The following is a 20520-nucleotide window of genomic DNA, read 5'->3' on the forward strand; positions in this document are numbered from 1 at the left end:
GGTTGTGGTGGAGCAGAAGAAAAACAAATGAAAAGGGGAGAGTGGCCTGATTTCTCACAAAACATGAGAATACTGCCTGAACATTTTGTCTCGTATCGTGCATATGCTAGAAAAACTCTTAAAAAAGAAGCTAGGAATGGGGGTGGGTTTTATCCACCTCATGACCCAAATTGGAAGTAGCATCTGGTTAGAGAAGGAAAGGGGAACACTGAAGATAAAAAAGAAAGGAAGGACGACGTCTGTTCCTTAAAATACAACTTCCCTTGTCTGTCGTCTGATTAAAGCTTGCTAGCCCAGTTCAATGTCTACCCTTCAGTACCCTCCCCTTCTCCAAGGAAAATACGTACTCCATTATTTCTCTCTGTATATTTCAACTTTTAAATGGGGTTTTTATTTTGAAGGCTGGATAGGGTGTGGTCTTGCACAGCTTCCACATCGTCATAGGCCAGAAAGGGAGTGGCAATCCACTTGTTTTTAAATATTTTGCACATTAGGTTTCTTCCAGTGTTTTGGATTTACTCCAGTAGCTCTATTTAGAGATTTCTTCATGTTTCCCAGCCAGTCAGTTTCCATCAGTGCTGCTGCCTCAAGAGAGAATGGAGTCCAGTACAGCCTAAATGAAAGAAATGCAGTAATCCAAGAGGGAAGTTGTTGGCTTTTTTCTTCATTTGGGGCCTTTTCTGGTGAAGGTATGCAAGCTTTTGCATTTGACAGAGTGTCCTGGTTTTCAGGCAAAAATGAAGCGTCTGTGTGTATAACCTTACTGGAGCCACAATGGAAGCTTTTTAGTCATTTAATGTAAGTACAACCTTCAGAATAAATTGTTGAGATAATATGGAACTCTAAAAACCACTTTTATTGCCTAGGGAAATTGCTCTTTAAAAAAGAAGTTTAAATTCAACATGTTTGTAGATACCAGGTTTTTGAACTCGTTTTCTGATTTTGTACAAAAGGAACAGAAACAAGTATTTTGAGACAGTATTCACACGTGTTGTGTACATGTGGATAACATTCATATATCTACTCTTACCAAATAAGTATTCAGATTGTAAGAAAAGAAGTGCTAGAGTACAGGTCAGCAACCAGCACTCCAAGGGGCTAGAAGCAGCCCCCAGTCTCATCTTATGCAGCGTCCATCACCTGAAACTACCCTATTCTTCTGCTTCATCAGAGTTCCTTCCTGTTCTGTTCCTCATTTTTCTTGTTTAAGTGAGTTCCCTCTCCATTTTTTTCTATGTAGTTTGAGAACAATTGCATCATTATTTTATTTGATAAACATAAATTGATTTTGTAACAACTTTCCCCCTGGTTTTAGGGAAAGGATGATTTTCCTTAGCTATCTGAAAACAAGCTGGTATGCTTCTACCATACCTGTTTGTATAGCACACTAAAGTAAAAAAGAAATAGCTAACTAACTAACTAACTAATAAATAAATAAATATATTCTGTATATCTATTTGAGAGTAATACCATCAAACCCAGTGTGGCTTACATCCGAGTAGACTAGCACAGGACTGGGACTTTTGTCTTGTGAAAGCTGAATCAGGAGTCTATTCCAGATTCCTTAATCCAGAACACTCTTTGTCTCTGGCTTTGCCCACTGCTGATGCAACCCCCTTAGGGAGTTACTCTAAAGCTGACCACCCCTGTGCTAGACCACAGAAGTCCTGTCATTTAATTTCAGGTGGGTGGGTGGAGGGGGTGCAAGACTTTCTGCATAAGTTCAGAGGCAACTGTCTTTGATATTCTGAGATACATGAGTGACATGGAATAAAAAGTGTCACTTTAAGAACAAGAGTCCTGTCGGATCAGGCCAATGGGCCCTCTACTCCAGCATCTTGTTCTCACAGAGGCTAACTAGTTCCCTATGGGAAGCCATAAGCAGGACATAAGCAAGTCTGCTTGTGATTCCCAGCAACTGATATCTCCAACAAAATACTGCCTCCAATATTATGGAGGTAGACCACAACCATTGTGTGGCTAGTATCCATTATTATCTATAAATTTGACTTATCTTCTAAAGCCAACCAAGTTGGAGACCATCACTACAACTTGTGCTAGTGAATTCCATTTATTTAATCAATTTCTATACCAGCTAAGCAAAATAAAACGGGTTTCAACATGGGTTAAAACATCTTTAATAAACAGCTAATACAAAAAAAGAGAGACCATTTTCTGTAAAACACCATTATCAACTGAATAGCGTATCCTTTTTAGTATCAAAATAAACATTACGCATAAAAGGAGCAACAAAAGTGCAAGGAGAATTCGCAGCCAACTCAGAAAGCAAATAAAGTATTCTTAAAAGATGAGGAAATGAAATATTACAAATGGAAGTTCCCTTGTAGACAATCAGTGCAGTATTGTGGCTAGAGCAGGCATCCCCAAACTCGGCCCTCCAGATGTTTCGGGACTACAGTTCCCATCATCCCTGACCACTGGTCCTGTTAGCTAGGGATGATGGGAGTTGTAGTCCCAAAACAGCTGAAGGGCAGAGTTTGGGGATGCCTGGATTAGAGTGTCAGAGTAGGACCTGGGAGACCAAATCCATCCTTGACCATGAAGCTCACAGAGTGACCTTGGCCAGTCACTCACTCTCATCCTCACCTACCTCACAGGGTTGTAGGAATTGGAGGAGGAAAAGGAAGATGTGGGATACAAATGCAATAAATAATAACACAAAATATAAACAAAAGTATACCCTATATTCCAACTTTAAAAAACCCCACCCCACAGCCATATGACTGACAACTACGTGCTGTGTGAGGAAGCATTTTCCTTTGGGTCTCCTGAATCTTCAGACACTCGGCTTTATTGCATGTCCAGGAGCTCTGGTACTGTATTATGAGTAGGAGAAGAAACTTCTCTCTTTTGGCACTTTTGGTCCGGAGTTGGTGTGCCTTTTGCTTCAATCTGGAGGCGTTGGTCCCCTCTGTATTTGAAACGAGATTTGAGTGGGGCTGTGAGGAACGAACGAGTCTTCTTTCGAAGCGAGCAGCGTGATAAGGAGCCCGTTGTCCTTCGAGGAGCATTAGGACTTTCGGGTGCCAAAAAAATGAAGCCGCCGGATACGCCCGTGTTTTCGCGGCGAGAGCTGAAGTACCCTGTGCCTGCCAGGAGGGGGCGGGCTACCTGGGGGAGAGCTGAGGAAACTGCGAGCGGCAGGGAGCGAGAGGCGGGGCGGGGCGGGGCTTGGAAGGATGGGGGAGGAGTCGGGCCGCTGCTCTTGCTGTCGCCATGGAGACGGGCCCCGCGGCCTGACCCGCGCCGAGGAGCCTTTGGTCCAGCAGGGCCTGCCCTGAGGAAGGGGGCCCCTCAGCGCCCTCCCGATCCCGGGCATGAGGCGGGTGCGTGGCCGCACTGAGCTCGGGGGGGGGGGGGAAGGTGAGGAGGACGGACTCGGGCCCCCCTTCCCCCGGTGGGTGGGGGTTGGATTTATACAGCCGCCGGAGTGAGGCCTTTCCCGCGGGGGGAGGGGGATCGTGGACTTATGGGGTGCTCGTGGTTTTCCACGAACCTCTATGGAAGTGTTTTTTGGGATTGAGGAAGGGACTCTGTGCCATCACGGGCGTCTTGGCTTGAGAAGAGCTGGTCTCTCTCTCTGGCTGTCGAGTTTAAATCTATTTTATTTTATTTTTTAAATCTACCTCTGTTTAATTAGTGCTGGAATTATAATAAACGTTCTACGGAAGTGAATAGCAAGCACGATCCTGTACACTTTTACTCGGAAGTTATGCAGGCAGTTATCTATGCACTTTCCTAGGAGTGAACCCCTTTGATTGGGACCCACAGTAGTATAAGTATTTTTTTTTAATGCTTGTGGGACTTTGAAGACTTAACAAATTTATTATGGCCATAAGCCTTCCTGGACTACAGTCCACTTCATCAGATGCATGAAGTCTTAGTTATCCTGTGTTACAGGTATAGTTATACACTGGGTGCTTCAGACAACCTGTTTATTATTCACTGTTCAGACATCCAGATTTATTTTCAGGCAGGCTAGACACTTTTGACCAGAGGTTTTCAATCTTTTCGAGTCCACAGCTCTCTTGATGTTTAACTGAGCTTCCTGGGCATGGCTGGACCGCGTAGCATGTTGAGAACTGAAAATGCAAGTTTTCCATTATTTGTGCTTTCCTTCCACTGACTGGCTTTTTCCTAAATCCTATTTGAGGCATTTGGACAGTTGTGATTTATGAACTGACACTTTAATTTCTCCATACTAGTAGACTCTCAACATCTCTTGATATACTACACCTAACTTTGAAAGGTGCCTCAGTTTTCACTTTTCAGAACACGGAAAGGCATGTAGAAAAATACCGTAACTCCCCTTCTTCCCAGCTTGGAGACAATATGTTTGATTCCAGTTCCAACCAGCCGGATCACTATATTTCCTTCCTCAATTAGCCTTTGATAATTCTGATAACTTTTAAACACCAGCTAGTTCTTACTAAGGTGGTAGTAAGACCACCTCAAAACTCTCATTGTTCTAGACGCATTTTGCGACAGGGAATTTCATTGGCATGAGCAGTTTCTGAGCTCTGGGCACAGTACTACCTGTGCTTCTGTTAAGTGCTGTCTAGCAGAGCTATAGATTTATATATTTTTGTCTCCTTAATCATCTGCTGTGATTCATAATAATATGAATGTTTACAACACTTTCTTTTAATCCTCACAACAATCCTGTAAAACAGTCTAATATTACTATCTCTATTTTCCAAATGAAGAAGTCTGGATCAGAAAAAATAGTGGCTTCCCTAAACCCATCTAGTGCGTACATGATTGAGATCAGATTTTAACTAGAGACATCCAGACAATACTACATACTACACAAGCTTTCTGTGGTTGCCACTTGAGACTGTTTCTCTTTCAAAAATTTTTTGCAATCCCTGACTACGAAAATTTGGGTGTTGTGTGTTTGAGTATTGTGAGCACACGTGTGCAATCCTTGTGTTGTAGTGTGTATTTATAAGAAAGTGTCTAGGAGACCTGGCAATACACTAGTGTTGTGTTCCCTAGGGAGTGGCATCAAAAGTCACTCCTCTGCCAATGCATAAAATCAGTTGCTTTAGCCTCTGCTTAAAACCCCCCAAAAAACATCTGTTAAAGGAGAATCATGAATTTTCACCTCTTGTAGAAATGTCTGTTGTGTTCCAGTTTCACCATCCAAAGCAGACAGTGGATAGCTTGCCTCTTTTTAGCTTTCGTAGTTCAGCTAGTTTCATATATTCGAGAATGAAGTGGGCTTTGCTTTGCAATAAAGGATGACCTATTTGGTGGGCTTTTCCATCACACCTGCCCTCACTGGATAGAGATGAAATGGGTCAAAAAGTACCCACCAAAAGATACAAAATTGTTTTTAAAAACAGCACTATTTAAAATGTAAAGTATCATTTTTGTATTGAAGGCTTTGGCACAGAAGCCTTTATGTATCGTATTTTTTCAAAATATTGTTTTTGATATGATTTAATCCTTCTAATTTACTTTATCTACAGAGAAAAGGACTGTGGGCCTTATGAGAACATTTTAAGAGCTACATGATCAGATTAAAGGAGCCTGCACTGAGAAACTGAGGCCACCATCTTGCGGCTGGGGTAAGGGAAGCCTCCATGACTTCTGCAACTTTTATAGTCTTCCATGCCCTTGGGCTACTCCAGGTTACACACACCTTGTGAAGCTTAGAGTTTTCATGTGACGTCTTTGCTTGTTTGTAATAAATATCAAGTAAGGGTGCTTGTATTAGATTTGTGCAGAAGACAAAGTAGCTGAACTTGTGGAGATAATCCAGTCCTCCTCTTCCCTCTGTTTGCTTTTCAAAGTACCTAGCATAAATGCAGAAAGTCTTTAGACATACCTACTGGTTAAAGGCAGACATATGGACAGGGCAGGGAAAACTTTGCTTCAGAACTACTTATGTTTGAGTTACAGATAGGTAGCCGTGTTGGTCTGCCATAGTCAAAACAAAAAAAATTCCTTCCAGTAGCACCTTAAAGACCAACTAAGTTAGTTCTTGGTATGAGTTTTCATGTGCATGTATCTGAAGAAGTGTGCATGCACACGAAAGCTCATACCAAGAACTAACTTAGTTGGTCTTTAAGGTGCTACTGGAAGGAATTTTTTTTTGTTTTTACTTATGTTTGGTGAGATATGTTTCCACAGTGCACTAAAACACACATACTCATTCATCTACGGGGGTTGGGATGCAAAGCATTACACAGTTCTCACCTAGAGCAATAGCACACTTGACAACATTGCACCTATCTCAACACCTAACAGTATAACAGATGTAACCTTTAAACCTGGTCTAAGCAAACCTCCAAAGAGACAAGGCAAGCTGCAGTATTGTCTTATGGGGTGGTCTTTTTATTATTTATTTCATAATTTTTATACACTGCTTGCTTTTTAAAAACCTCCAAGTGGTTTACAGAACAATAACGTTATCAGTAGAAACAGTTAAAAGCAACTGTTTGAAACTTTTTTAAATAAAAAAAATCAGCAATAAACTAAACAGATTAAAACATTATAAAAATCAGGTTGGGCTTGTCTGAAGAAAACTGTGTTTAGCAGGCACTGAAAAGAGGACAGTGAAGGTGTCTGCCTGATGTGAGTAGGCAGGAGGTTCCAAAGTGTGGGTGCTGCCATACTTAAAGATCCATTTCCTACAAATGTAGAACAAATTATATTATGTGGCACCTGTAACAGTGCCAGTTCCGCAGATCAAAGTAGTCAAGTGGGTATATTTGGGCAATGCAATTGATCTTTCAGATAAATAAAGCTACACAAGCTGTGGCACATTATGTTGCCACGTCTCTGGTGTTTAGACAGGCCTTTTCTGCACGGAAAGCTTTGACAGAGAGGTTTTATCCCTGTAAAATTTGTCTTCTGGACCTCTTTCAAGAAAGCATTTTCTCATTTTTCTTTTCTGCTTCTGGTAGATGAACATCTGCAATAAACCACCTAATAAGACAGCACCAGAGAAGAGTGATGAAGCAGCTCATGAGGTCCAGTCCCAGCATGCCCGGAGAAATGGCTGGAGCTGGCCTCCACATCCATTCCAGTTTGTTGCTTGGCTGCTCTACCTCTTCTTTGCCGTGGTTGGCTTTGGTGTCCTTGTGCCACTCCTGCCTGCGCACTGGGTTCCTGCTGGGTACATTGTATCCTTACATGTTGATGTTTCAGCATAGTATTGCAAATAAAGCTGTCACAATTACTGGTGAGGTTATTTAGGAATGGTAGAAAACCTTTAGTGAGCAAAATCACTGACTGTTCCTATCGTTCAGACTATACCCTTAAGGTAAAGGTAAAGGTACCCCTGCCCTACGGGCCAGTCTTGACAGACTCTGGGGTTGTGCACCCATCTCACTTAAGAGGCCAGGGGCCAGCGCTGTCCGGAGACACTTCCGGGTCACGTGGCCAGCGTGACAAAGCTGCATCTGGCGAGCCAGAGCCGCACACGGAAACACCGTTTACCTTCCCGCTGGTAAGCGGTCCCTATTTATCTACTTGCACCTGGGGGTGCTTTCGAACTGCTAGGTTGGCAGGCGCTGGGACTGAGCAGTGGGAGCGCACCCCGCCGCAGAGATTCGAACCGCCGACCTTTCGATCAGCAAGTCCTAGGCGCTGAGGCTTTAACCCACAGCGCCACCTGCGTCCCTTTACTTTACTGCAATTTGTAGGATTGTTGCATTTGAGTAATATCTTACGCTTTCTAAAAAAATAAATGCAATTTTCTGTACACTAATGGCTCGTGCCCTTTTGCTGTGTCCTTTTGCTCTCAACGCTGCCCACATCCCTTGTTAATTTTACTTCTCCTGTGCCTTTGTGAATGAATGGTAATTTGAATCCTTTGACTCACTTGGTGACAAAAGAGACCTTTTTCTTAACCAAAGAGATTAAAAACTGATATTTTGCCCGCTTAAATGGGACCCTGCAAATGAGAAGTCAGTATATTTGTAGAGACAACCCTTAACTGTGTCCACTTCAGTGTCCCGGAGTGTTTTTTCTCTGCCATCTAGTAGTTCATCTTACAGCAGTTTCTATTGACCCAGCTGATGACGGTGTGCGAGAGAAGAATTACCAGGGGCCACTCACTACTTTCAATCGAAGCCAGCATGCTCACGTCATTGAAAACCGCCACTGTCACATCTGTGATGTCAATGTGTAAGTAATAGTCTTGCTCTTCCTTGTGTTTTCTGTAAGTTTATTGCATTGAATCCTCTCACAGACAGCAGTCAAGTATTGGAAATATCAGATGAAGCATGTGTGTAATAGTTGTGGAGTTATATTCTACCTTCATTGGGGAACTGGAGAATTGGAGAGCTGTCAACTAAATACCCATTTGTGGTTCCAGAAGCAGTCCAGTCCTTAATTTTTCCTCAGTTCAAGTTATGGAAACAAATACTGCCAGGGCAATGATTTTTCCTGTTGGTAGGGTCCTGTGTTTTTGTTGTTGCTTCATTTCACTGGAAGCCAGTGGCTCTGCTACATTGGTGGCAGGAAGTCATTGACAGTGCAATAGCCACCAGCACCATTGTGTTTGTGCATTGGACACAGTGGTTAGGCAGGGATTTTGGCTTGCCCAACATACTTGTTTTTCAGTATTTTTATTGTAGCATTAAGAGAGAGGCTAGAATGATCTTGCTCAGGTGTGCTGGCAGGAAGCATAAAAGTCAGCAGCAATTAAGAAAAGAGCGATGGTCTCATGCTGCTTCATTGCATTTAAGTGGGAGTTGCATTGTTGCAAAATATATAAGTAGGCTCCATTGGGTTTGTAGCCTGAGAGAAAGAGAGTGTGTAATGTTGGTCTTTAGTAGACTTAGGTGTTCTATTCTTCCCCTTTTCTTTGTGTTTTATGTGTCTAATGTAGCATCCCAGACTGTGAGAGGCATGAGCAACAAACTGTAATTAGTTCTGTTTTGCAGGCTTTATCCACTCTAACATGAACATTCCTTTCTTATTGTTAGGAGCTCCAGATCAAAGCACTGTGGGACCTGCAACAAGTGTGTGTGTGGATTTGATCATCACTGCATGTGGCTCAACAACTGTGTGGGAGAGAGGAACTATTGGTATGGGTCATGTCTTTCACAGCATTAATCCACACAAGCAAAGCTACTGTGCAAGACTGTTGATTCATCCCTGTGCCTTGTGCTTCAGCCACTATTGTCCAAATACCTAGTTTCTATCCTTTTCAAAATTACAGCATACTCCGTACAAATCAGAGAGCACTGTTAAGTTTACAGCCAGAATTGTATGCCTACTTCTTCAGTAGCTTTTCAAAGGGAGCACAGATTAGAACTTATTTAGCTAAATATTAGGGATCTCTGTCCAAATGCTTATTTTGAACCCTAACTCAAACAGCTGGACATAGAGCTCACTTTCTTGCTCTGTTCCATCTGGCTACTGAAGGTTAAGCTTTGTCCTCTTTTAGTAGCTCTGAAGTAGGTGATGCCAACCTTTTTTGGCATGTGTGTCACAAGTCAAATTTAAATTAGGATAGAGTTCTGTAGTGTGTGCCACACTACATGTACACCCCAACTTCACTTATACACTGATGTGGTCTGAGCAGACAATGATTGACCAGGAAAGGGATCTAAGGGTCATGGTGGATAGTTCAATAAAAACACAAACCCAGTGTGCATTAGCTATAAAAATATGAATTCCATGTTCAGGGTCATTAGGAACAGAATTGAAAACAAAACTGCCATATCATAATGCTGTTATACAAATCTATGGTGTGACCTCTCGGAATACCATGTTCTGGGAGTGGACTTTCAAAAAGGATGTTGTAGAGCAGGAAAAAGTTGCAGAAAAGGGCATGAGCAACTCTCTTATGAGGAAAGACTATATCGTTGGGGGCTTTTTGGTTTAGAAAGAAAAGCAAGTTGTAGAAAATTATGAATGGTATGGAGAAAGTGGATGGGAAGAACCTCCTTCCTCTCATAATGCTAGAACCGGGATCATTCAACAGACAGAGTAGTGCTAACTGACCTATTTCCTTGGCAGGCTTTTTCTGAACAGCGTGATATCTGCCATCCTAGGCCTTCTCCTAATCCTACTCATTGCTTGCTACGTTTTTGTGGAGTTCTTCCTTAATCCCATGAGACTGCGCACAGACCAGCACTTTGAAGGTATCAACCCACACTCTGAACTGTTTCAATGTGAACACTTTGTTCAACTAGGTTCCCTCAGGGAGCACCTCTAGTGATTAAGTATCCCAATTATCATACACTATTACAGCATTCTATAATCAAGAGCAGCATGATGCAATTTCTTAAATAGTTAACATCTAAAAAGAGATGTTCAAGCTCAAAGCTTCTTAGAAATTGTTCCCTTTGACCTGAGCAGCAAAGGTATTTTTCACCTTCTCAGTATCACTCCCCTTCAGATGTTCCATGGCTCCAGACTTGGCTTCAATCTCCTTATTTGTATAATTCTGTTTTCTAGGCCTTAAGAACCAGACGGATGTGTGGTTTGTGTTCCTTCCTGCTGCTCCCATTGAGACACAAGGACCTGCCATTTTGGGTTTGACTGGGGTTCTGATTCTCCTGGGGCTGCTGACTCTGTTCCTGTTGGGTCACCTGCTGATCTTCCACATTTACCTCAGTAGGTATCACTTTTTTCCTGCAGTTCATGTTAATTGGGAACCCCCGCTGTGCACATGCTGTGTAAGGAGCAACTGGGATATGTTTTCTATTGTCTATATAAATACTCTGTAGAGACTATAAAAAGAAGTAAGTATTTGCACACAGGCTTCCAATCAAAGCACAATACAAAAGGAAAAGGAAATGAGAGAAGAGAAAAGACAAGCAAATTCAGATACTAAGTCTTAAAGTTACATAATTCCCCTTATAAGTGACCAGCTGAACCGGCCACTGAGGAGGCAGTTTTGGGAGAAGAGAGGCCAAATAGCAGTTGGTCCCAGCTAAGCTGATGTAGTTGGTCTCTCTTCTCTCTGCTCAGATTCATCTTACTCTTCTTAGCATTTTTATTCCTACAGTTGTCTGCTTCCATTCCCCAGTGGTTGAGTGTGTGTCTATCCTGACTTTCAAATGGTGGGGTAGTAATAAGCAGAATGGCAATTGTATCTTCCCATTCAAATATCTTTCTAAAGTGTGAATGAAGGTGAAGGTGGCTGGGGCATACATTCACTTATGGTCTGGATAAGTCTGGATAGACAGTGGAGTTCATAGTACTCTCCCATCACAGTTCTCCAAGGACCACCCATGACTGTTTTGTTTGGATTGGAGTATTTTGCATGCACTGTTTACTTAACTCTTTGATTTAACAATGAAAAATATATTATTTATTGAAAACCCATAAGGAGGGTGTTAGTTAATAATTTTGAGCTTTTCCACCTTTATTCATGCAGTGTTTGAGCTGGCAGATTTTCTATCATTTAATTCTTCTCTTTTCTGTTTCATTAGTGTGGCATCGATTGACCACCTACGAATACATTGTGCAGCAACGCCCCCCTCAGGAGATGAAGGATCCTGTCAAGCAGCTAGAATCCTGCCCTCCTCAAGTGAGGCCTATTCAGGTATTGCAGGGGTGACCAACCTGTCACCTATGGGCTGGATCTGACCTGACAAGGCACACAGAGTAGTTTGCTGGCTCCTGCAGCTTATCTTCCAGTCTCAGCATGGTAGCACCCATTACTGAGATTGAGAGTCAGAGTACTCTGCCTGCTCTTTAGAGATGAAGTGTAAAAGGCAGCACTGTGGTGGTGGTTTTTTAAAACCTACATTGGGAATGTATTTAAAATCTTACCATAAAAGGTCTTTCTCTAGAGAGCTGGCAAAGCTGCTTTCTGCAGGGATTGGGGAACTCAGTCGGGCAGCTGATCCAATTGTGCCTCTCCCTGCCCCACACCTGGCATCAGGTTTGGATGAAATGACCTTGTGGGCCCAATTGGGACCCATGTCAAGCCAAGTTGCACCCAAAGTCCTTGGATTTCCCAACCCTGATATAGATAGAAAAATCTCCTTTAACTCAATGTTTCTAGCAGAGGGCATTGATTTGGTTTATATAAATGACCCTTATATTTGGATCATTTAATACTGACCAAATTATTCTTTTAAGAGAAACACAGCATTTACAACTTTTTTAAAAAGAATTTTAAAAAGAATAATAAAAAATTGATTCTCATGCAGCATATGCCTGATCAATCCTCTCTTGGAATGTATAGACAGTATTCACAATGACAATAAATTCAGTTGTACAATTTAAAGAAATCATCCATTCCAAGTGGATTTTGTGCACTTTGGGTACAAAGTGATTTTCCATACTCTCTCAGCACTGCATGGTGAGAGACAGTTTAGCTTGTATACTCGAATCTAGCTTTGAGCTGAATTTCAAATATGTAAGAAACTTGTGCAGACTAAAACCAAGCTGTCAAAGGGAGGTGTAAGCCATGACTTGAACATGGCATTAATAGGGAGCTAGTGACTTTTAAAATGAAGTGATTGATAGTGTTGGTGCTCAACTAAACACAGCATAATTTTATATAGTTCATAAACAATTGCCCAAGCCTTTCATCTTTTTATCATCTAAAATACAACTAGAAAAAGTGAACTATATGCAAGTGTCTCTCATTTTTATTTTTGTTGAGATTTTTTAAGATGCTGCAATCTGTGCATGTTTACTTGGGAACAAACCCCATGGAACATACTGGGGCCTCCTTCTGGGAAAATATATTATAGGACCAGGCTTTTAAAAAGTAACGATGATGTTGAAATCTACAGGTACCTGAGCTAAATTTTACAGTAATTTTGACTTACAAGAAAGAGAGGGAAACTAACTTCTCAGGATGCCTGGGTTGTTCACTTGCCTCTGTTTTAAAATAACTCTTGCATATTTCAGGAAATGCAGTTTTATGTAGGAAGCCTTGGATATACCAATCCTGAGATCCAGGTGGAAGACTCTTCAGGATTAGCATCTGGGAAAGAGTGAGTAAAGCTGATGTCAAGTTTCTTTTCATATAACTGAGCTTACCTAGAAGCTGTTCTAGCGTCACAGCAGGTAGTTTAATGAAGTCACTCTGAGGGGAGGAAAAATTAGCACTTCCAGTTTTTCCAGGCATCTGAGGTGTCATAACACCATTCTCAATGTACATAATCTCATAGGTACAAGTAGAGAGGTTAGCTGTTTGTGTGAATGGGCTATAAGAGAAGTTTCCCTGTGTATATATGTTACTAAAGGGACACAGCCCTACCCAGCTGCAATTCTTTAGCAACAGCCGCTCTACTTAGCTTCAAGAGAACTACTCTCTTGCTGGTCAATGTCTATATTCCCCCAGGCCAAAAAAACCCCGTTGTCAAGGCTACATGGGCTGAGCTAGAGGCGTTTTTAGAGCCTCTCGAATCTACTTACCCGTCTGCCCTGACTATTGTGTGTGGAGACTTCAACGCTCGTATAGGAACAGATGACAACAGTCTATACACTCATTTCAACCTATTTATGGACCCTGAAGAACAGACGGATATTGGTGCGACACGACTGTCCAAAGATAGTAGAAGTAATTTCCCAGGTCTCTGCTTAGTGCAGGCTGCCAGACGGAGGGAACTGCTGATATTAAACGGCAATATAGAGGGGGACCGCCCCGGGGAATATACTCATTTCTCCAAGGCTGGGGGAAGCGTTATAGATTATATCTTAATCTCAAGATTTGCTCACAGCTTTGTAAGGAAGTTCCAAGTGGGCCACAATACTCTGAGTGATCACCTACCTCTAATTTTAGAGCTTGCAGGTCGGCCTTTTGACTATTCTATTGCCGAGCCACAATATATACCTTCTGTAAATTTGGATATACCTGCCCCCAAAAGACTCAAATGGTCCCCAATACTGAATGAAAATCTAACCCTCCTTCTTCAGTCAGTGGAGTTAAAGCTTATTCGCTCCGCTATTGTATCAGGCAATTCAGTAGATGCGATTATGGAACGCTTTAAATTACTTTTGGAAAGATTGAAACCCCATTTAACAACAGTGATACATAGCTCCGCTACAAAGAGGGCAAAGGACGGAGCTAGCTGGTTTGACCTGGAGTGCAGGCAAACAAGGAGACAAACGAGAACAGCCTACCAGAGATACAGGAAATCAGGGACTGCCCTCCTACTTAATGCTTATATTTATCTGAGACGGTCTTACAAACAATTACTAAGGAGAAAGAAACTGGAAGCTGAAAGAGCCGCATGGCACAGTTTGGTTAAGGCATCGCACGAGAAAGATACTACTTGCTTTTGGCGAACCATATCTGGTCTACTGGACCAGGAGCGTACTAATTCCATCTGTACAGTGGAACCAATGGAGTGGTTGCGCCATTTTCAATCTTTGTTCTATGACCAGGAAGCCCAACATTACAAACTATGCATTCAATTGGAGGACCTACCTCATTGGCCACCAGTAACTGCAAAGGAAGTTGAGAATTTAATCGCACAATTAAAGAACAACAAGGCCCCAGGGAATGATTACATCCCTGCCGAACTTCTGAAGTCCAACATTGGCTGGTGGGCCCCCCTGCTGGCGTCTTTATTTTCTTGGATCGACTCAACGGGTTTACTCCCAGATGGTTGGACTGAGGCAATAATTATCCCAATCTATAAAAAAGGACCCATGACAGACCCGGCGAGTTATAGACCAATCAGCCTTCTGCCTATACCCAGCAAACTATATGCCAAACATCTTTATATCAAGCTAACTAGCTGGCTGGAAACTGAAGCTATTCTAGCGGAAGAGCAAGCGGGTTTCAGGCAAGGCAGATCCACCATAGACCATTGCTTCACCTTAGCCTATTTAATTGACAAATATGCCAAAAAATCCCGTGGGGTGTTATATGCAGCCTTTATCGATCTAAAGGCTGCTTTCGATTCAATTCCACGTGTAAGACTCTGGGATAAATTGAGCACATCAAGTATTGACAAAAGACTATTATTTCTGATCAGCTGTTTATATAAAGACACGGTGCTGCATGTAAGAACTTCGTTAAATGGCCATCTTATAGGACCAGTTCCTGTCAGTAAGGGGGTCAAGCAAGGTTGCATCCTGGCCCCAGTTCTATTCAACATCTACATCAATGATATGGTTAACTGTTTGTCATCTCCGGACTTCCACGCCCCCAAACTGGCTGACAAATCAATATCAGTGCTTTTGTATGCTGATGATGCGATACTCCTATCTCGAACAAGAATAGGCTTAAATAGGCTCATAGGTGAATTTTCAGCATACTGTAGGAGAGAGCAACTTGCAATAAACTATCAGAAAACCAAAATTATGGTTTTTGCAAGGAAACACAGACAGTACAGCTGGAGGATGGATAACCAGACAATTGAACAGGTTAAAGCCTTCAAATATCTGGGTATCGTTTTCCAGTCGACCGGGTCCTGGGATGTCCATCAAAAATGTGCCAAAGAAAAAGCAGCTCAAAGTATCAAGATGCTGTCCCACTTCTTTTACACGAAGGGGGGCAGATACATCCCAGCAGCCCTTGAAGTTTTTCAAGCAAAACCTCTGGCGCAGTTACTGTACGGGGCACAAATCTGGACGGGGAACCACTGCTCCAGTCTTGAAACTGTTCAGTCTAAATTTCTAAGGCAGATATTCGGCGTCCCCTCCTGTGTTCCAAACGCAGCATTACGACTCGAGGCCTGCCTTCCATCTGTAGAAACTCAGACCTGGCAGAGAACATTCAACTATTGGCTTCGTCTTAATCTAAATCCACCTGGTCTACTGCCTCTAGTAATGCAAGACCCTCACAAAAGCAAGTGGTTCAAAACTGTGCATCAAAAACTCCTTACATGCGGTCTGCATTCACAGTCCCTACTATCAATGGGCCTCATTAAAGCAAAGAGTCTAATAGGCCAGCGCCTGAAAGACATTGAACGACAAAACAACCTGATTATCTTAAAGAAACTGTGCCCATGGTATACCTACTTTCCCCCTTCTCATTTTGACTCTCCAGCTTCATATTTGTTTAAACTAACCATCCCAAAATACAGACGTGCCTTTACATTGGCTAGATGGGATGTTCTTCCCTCTGCTGTACTCGAAGGTCGTTACCAAAAGACTCCATTTGAAAAACGACTTTGCCCATGTGGAGATGGTAACACGGAAACAGTGTCCCACGTCCTTCTATCTTGCCCCCTTTACAAAGACCTAAGGAACGAGATTATTACTCCACTCATTCTCTCCAACCCCGGCCGTTCACCAGACATTACACTGTATTTTCTATTATCTGATACAGATAGTCAGATAACAGAGAAGGTCGCGAGGTACATCGAGAGAGCTGCGAAATTGAGGGCCACCATCTGAGTGACAGACTTGTTCATCTGACGGACCTCCTTTTGCTTGTTCTTTTCTTCCTTTTATCCCTATTTTCACTTTTAACTCTTGTATAGCTGTGGCCTGTTGGCTTTGCTAATAAAGTTTTGATTCTGATTCTGAGCAACTTTTATCAAAGCGTTTCCTCAAATCATGGAAAAGAGATTAAATACAAATTATAATATTAAGATGAAAAATACAGAAATTCTCCACATTTCAAATGGATTTCACATGAAGAAGAAAATTATGTTAAACTATTATAATTTGCACGGTGTGACATTTTTATTTTGTTACTTCTTGTTTTTGTATTTTAAAAAAGCAAAAACTGAAGGCATTTCTTCTTTCTGAAGAAATTCTGGGAGTTCAGACTAGAACTCCAGTAGCAAAGGCTTGATGGACCGACAAAGGAGGTGAAGCTTTTATTTATTGCATTGTAGATGGATTGGTATGTAAGAAATCAGCACTGCCTGTTCTGTTTTCAGCCTAACCAAGTTCTGCATTCGCAGTGATGGCTCAGACACCAAGCTCATCCTCACCCCTGAGCAATCAGAGGTGCAAGATGGAGACCAGCCACAGGTGAGAGATAGAGCTGTGAGTTGTCGTCTTTTGTGCTGGGGCTGTGCTGCTGCGCCTGATCTTGGGGCATAAGTCATCACGCCACACTTCCTCTTTCATCTGCAGCTGTTATCATTTACAGCTGAACTTGTATCCTTGACATCTTCCCTTCTGTGGTTAGTAGCCCTTTATCTGCTTGTATCCTTCTATTGAAGCAAAATTACAAAGTTCATACTTTGATGGCAGTGTGAGGAATGGGGTTCTGAATGCTCTTAAACTGAAAGCCTTGTTGTACTGAGGCTAAATATGAAAAGGGTCAGATGTGCACTTTCTCCTTCTTTTCCATGTTTTCATGGAAAATCATCTCTCTCATTCTGAGGGTATTTATTACTTATTTTATTTTTAAAATTGTATACCACTTAACTGTAAAAAACAATAACCCTCCTCTAGGCAGTTCACACACACACACACACACACACACACACACACACACACACAAATAGTGACTGGCCCAAGATTACCGAGTGTGCGTCATGGCTGAGAAGAGATTTGAACCTGAATCTCCCAAGCCCAGACCAACATTCTAATGTCTACATCACACTGACTCTCAATCACAGTTATAAAACTATTTTAAAATGGAAGGAAGTGGTGCTAGTTTGATACCTACCACCTTGCTCATTGTTTTACTTTTTATCTCTCCTCCCTCCTTCCTTAAAGGGGCTCAGTCGGACCACATTGTTCTTTGCCCTTGCTCAGTGCCTCCCCTCCCCATCCTCAGAATGACTGCTCCTAGGTCACCCTGCGAGCTTTAAGGCTCAGTGGGAATTTTAACTCTGGTCATCCAGGTCCTTCTTTGTCACTCTAATCCAGGATTGGCTAGCCACCCAAAGCATTTTTCCCTGCTCCCAAGTCCCCATCTGTTGTGGCAGTTGCAAAGCCATTGTTGTTTTTTGTTTCTCTCTGCTCAGCCCACTCCCTATTGGAAACACAACTCACTTCCTCCCTGGTCATCAGATTAATCATTTTATGAGCAGGAAGGGAGTGATAACACTCCCTCTTCAGTTGATCGGCACAGATCAGCTGAAGCAGGAGGCTGTGTGATTATTCCCATGAGTGTAGCATGAGAGTGTATTTTGGCCACACCACTGGCATTCAACCCCAGTGGGCTGGCCAAGGGTGAATCTGGGCCTCAGGCCACTAAAAGGTTAGCCACCCCGGTTCTAACCATTAAAATTGCAATGATTTTAAGCAGATTTGTCTTGTTGTGTAACTTCAGAAAAAGAAGAAGAAGAAAAGGAGAAAGAAGTTGCATAAGGTCCCCTCTTCTGTGTCAGAAGAAAGATCCAAGATGGCTGATGGCCCATGGTCCTCTCTTCCAGCTTTACAACCAGGTAAAAGGAAAAGGTGGAGAGAGTCAGAAGTAGAAAGTATTTGAATAGAGTTTTTGGGGTCATGAATGGTGTTTTCTCTTCCTTCATCATTGCACAGCCTCTAAACATTGGAGCATTTCTTCTCAGCAGCAGAAACCATATAACTCTTATTATCACATGTGACCACTAGCTGACCAATCGGTAGATTCCAGATTTAACTGCAGAGCTGCCACCTCTCCTTTCTCTAGATCACTTCTTTCTACATGCTCTAAACATACATGTACTGGAGCTCTGTTCTGTTTGCCTCTTGGCCTTTCTTGTGGAACAGGGGTGGTGGATAGGATCCAGCTGCTGGGCCTGATCCTGAGTTCCCCTGAGTATGCTAGGTGGGCAAGGTGGCCTACCTGTCAGTTCCTGTCAGTCATCAGATGATGCAACAGAACTTACTAGTGTAAATGCTGGTCAGTACTTAAAGCAAACCCCTCTTTGTGTGGGGATTGGTTGCACTGTAGAGTTCCTAATTGAAACATGCCAGTTGGGAATTCAGAAGCACAGCCAATCCCTGCAAGGCTTGTTGTCACCACCAATCAGGTGATTGATGCTGATGGCAAGCCTTACTTGCCAAGGAACAATTAGGGGCACACTTTAAGGTTTCCAATTATTGATTTGCAGCCCCATCTCTACCTGCCCACATCTGATACCACATATAAGGTCATGTGTGGTTTGTGGAAGATGTCTTCACAGGGCATATTATGAGCCCTTCCAGACTTAATTTGGTCTGTGGTCTGGAGGTTCCCTGCCGTTGCTGCTGAAGGAGGGAAAAATAATTTCCTAACACCCTCTTCCTCCTCTTATGTTTGCAGAACTTTCCATCACAGGTGCCACCTCCTCAACATCCTCGTCCTCCAGCCTTCGCCTTCCCATGCCGGCTGCCCCTCCCAAAATAGTCACACCCACAGGCAGCAACGGTCCCGTCCAGGCCGCAGGTCCTCCAGCTGACTACCATTCTGAGTCAGCCGAGTCCATGGATGAGATCCCCGTGGCTCAGACGCGTCTGGGGAGCAGTGCCCCAAATGCAGCTTCCCAGAGCAACGCTCGGCATCTCCCCTTCCCCACTGTCCACTCCAGAGGGGGAGGAGAGAAGCACCAGAACACCACGCACAACCCAAAAGACAAGAACTGTCAGCCACCTGCAGGGCAGCGGGTGGAAGAGCTGGAACTGTCTCCTAAGATCCCAACCATCTTTGTGAGCAAAAGCAGTGGGGAGCCACCTGTCCCCAAACCCTGGTCCGGTGAAACATCATTTGAACCCCCCCACAGAAAATGCTCCAGTAAACGGCATGTGGATGATCAGGACTGCCACGTATGGGACTCAACCACCAGTTCAACTGCAGCTTAGACATCCTAAGAGCCAAGGCAGAAGAAGGGATGTGTGGGCTGCTCACTCTCCAAATATATTCCTGTTCAAGGATTTAATCTTGAGTCATCTGTCTTGCTCTCTGGAGCTGGCTGTTCATGGCTCCTTGTTAACCTGCCTTTTGTGGATGGGGGAGAGGGCTTATTCCATCATCTTTGTAGCTTTTGCAGGGAAGTCATTTTGCCTTTGAAGGCCAACGGAATTGTAGAAATCTGCTCCTGGGTAACAGTCTTTCCTCACTGATGGGTACTAGGAGGTTTGAAGGTTTAAGGCTAAGCCTTATAGGTGGTTGGAATCTTATTTCAAGCTCTCTTACAGAGCTTCCCACGGAAGCAAGCCTGTGCCCTTTGCTTAACGCAGTGCATTCCTATGGGGTGCCAAAAGCAGCTACCACAACAATGCAAGGGGCAGGGTGGGAAAGTCACTCGTCCTACAGTAGCATGGATTACACTCTCCTCTGGAAACAGCTCCCTGTTTTTCTATCTGTCTGTCTGAAAGGGTTTTCTCTTTTCCGTGATGGCTTATTCTTGCCTTGTAATGCAGATTCACTGGCCTCACAGTGGAGGACTTGCATTGATGGCCAGGGGCCAGAACCAGGGACTTTGAGTGGGTGGCGTCCCTTGAAAATGCTGTCTGGGGAAAATAAGGCTCTTTGCAAGGTGTGCAAGGAGATAAGGTCCTAGGACGAGGCTCCTGGGTGCTTGTGAACCTCCTCAGTGTTTCACTGCTTGCTATGGAGAGGGACCATGTGATGGAGCACATGCTCTGCAGTTTGAGCAGGGCGGGGAATCTGTCATCCCTTCCAGGTGGCGGGCCACAGTTTCCCCACTTCTGCCCTAGAAGTCTCGTGTTCCATCCCTGGCATCT

At 43.2% G+C, this 20520-nt stretch overlaps 1 protein-coding gene across 3 annotated transcripts; it reads left to right on the plus strand.

The window, feature by feature from the left end:
* Positions 1-512: 512 nt before the first annotated feature.
* On the plus strand, positions 513-19712 carry ZDHHC1 (zDHHC palmitoyltransferase 1). Of its 3 annotated transcripts, none has more exons than XM_081920338.1 (12): positions 513-798; positions 5496-5594; positions 6936-7154; positions 7985-8160; positions 8964-9065; positions 10003-10127; positions 10444-10602; positions 11424-11536; positions 12859-12944; positions 16818-16887; positions 18143-18257; positions 19100-19712. In XM_081920338.1, the coding sequence occupies exons 3-12, from the start codon at positions 6936-6938 to the stop codon at positions 19633-19635; spliced, it is 1701 nt and encodes a 566-aa protein (XP_081776464.1). In that variant the 5' UTR covers positions 513-798; positions 5496-5594; the 3' UTR covers positions 19636-19712. The 3 variants fall into 3 exon arrangements, with proteins under 3 accessions (XP_081776464.1, XP_081776462.1, XP_081776463.1); XM_081920336.1 differs by having other exon boundaries at positions 515-798; positions 16794-16887; XM_081920337.1 differs by lacking the exon at positions 513-798 and adding an exon at positions 3226-3347 and having other exon boundaries at positions 16794-16887.
* Positions 19713-20520: the final 808 nt, after the last annotated feature.

Source organism: Podarcis melisellensis (genome assembly GCF_964234715.1).
Source record: "Podarcis melisellensis genome assembly, chromosome: 8".
NCBI lineage: Eukaryota > Metazoa > Chordata > Lepidosauria > Squamata > Lacertidae > Podarcis > Podarcis melisellensis.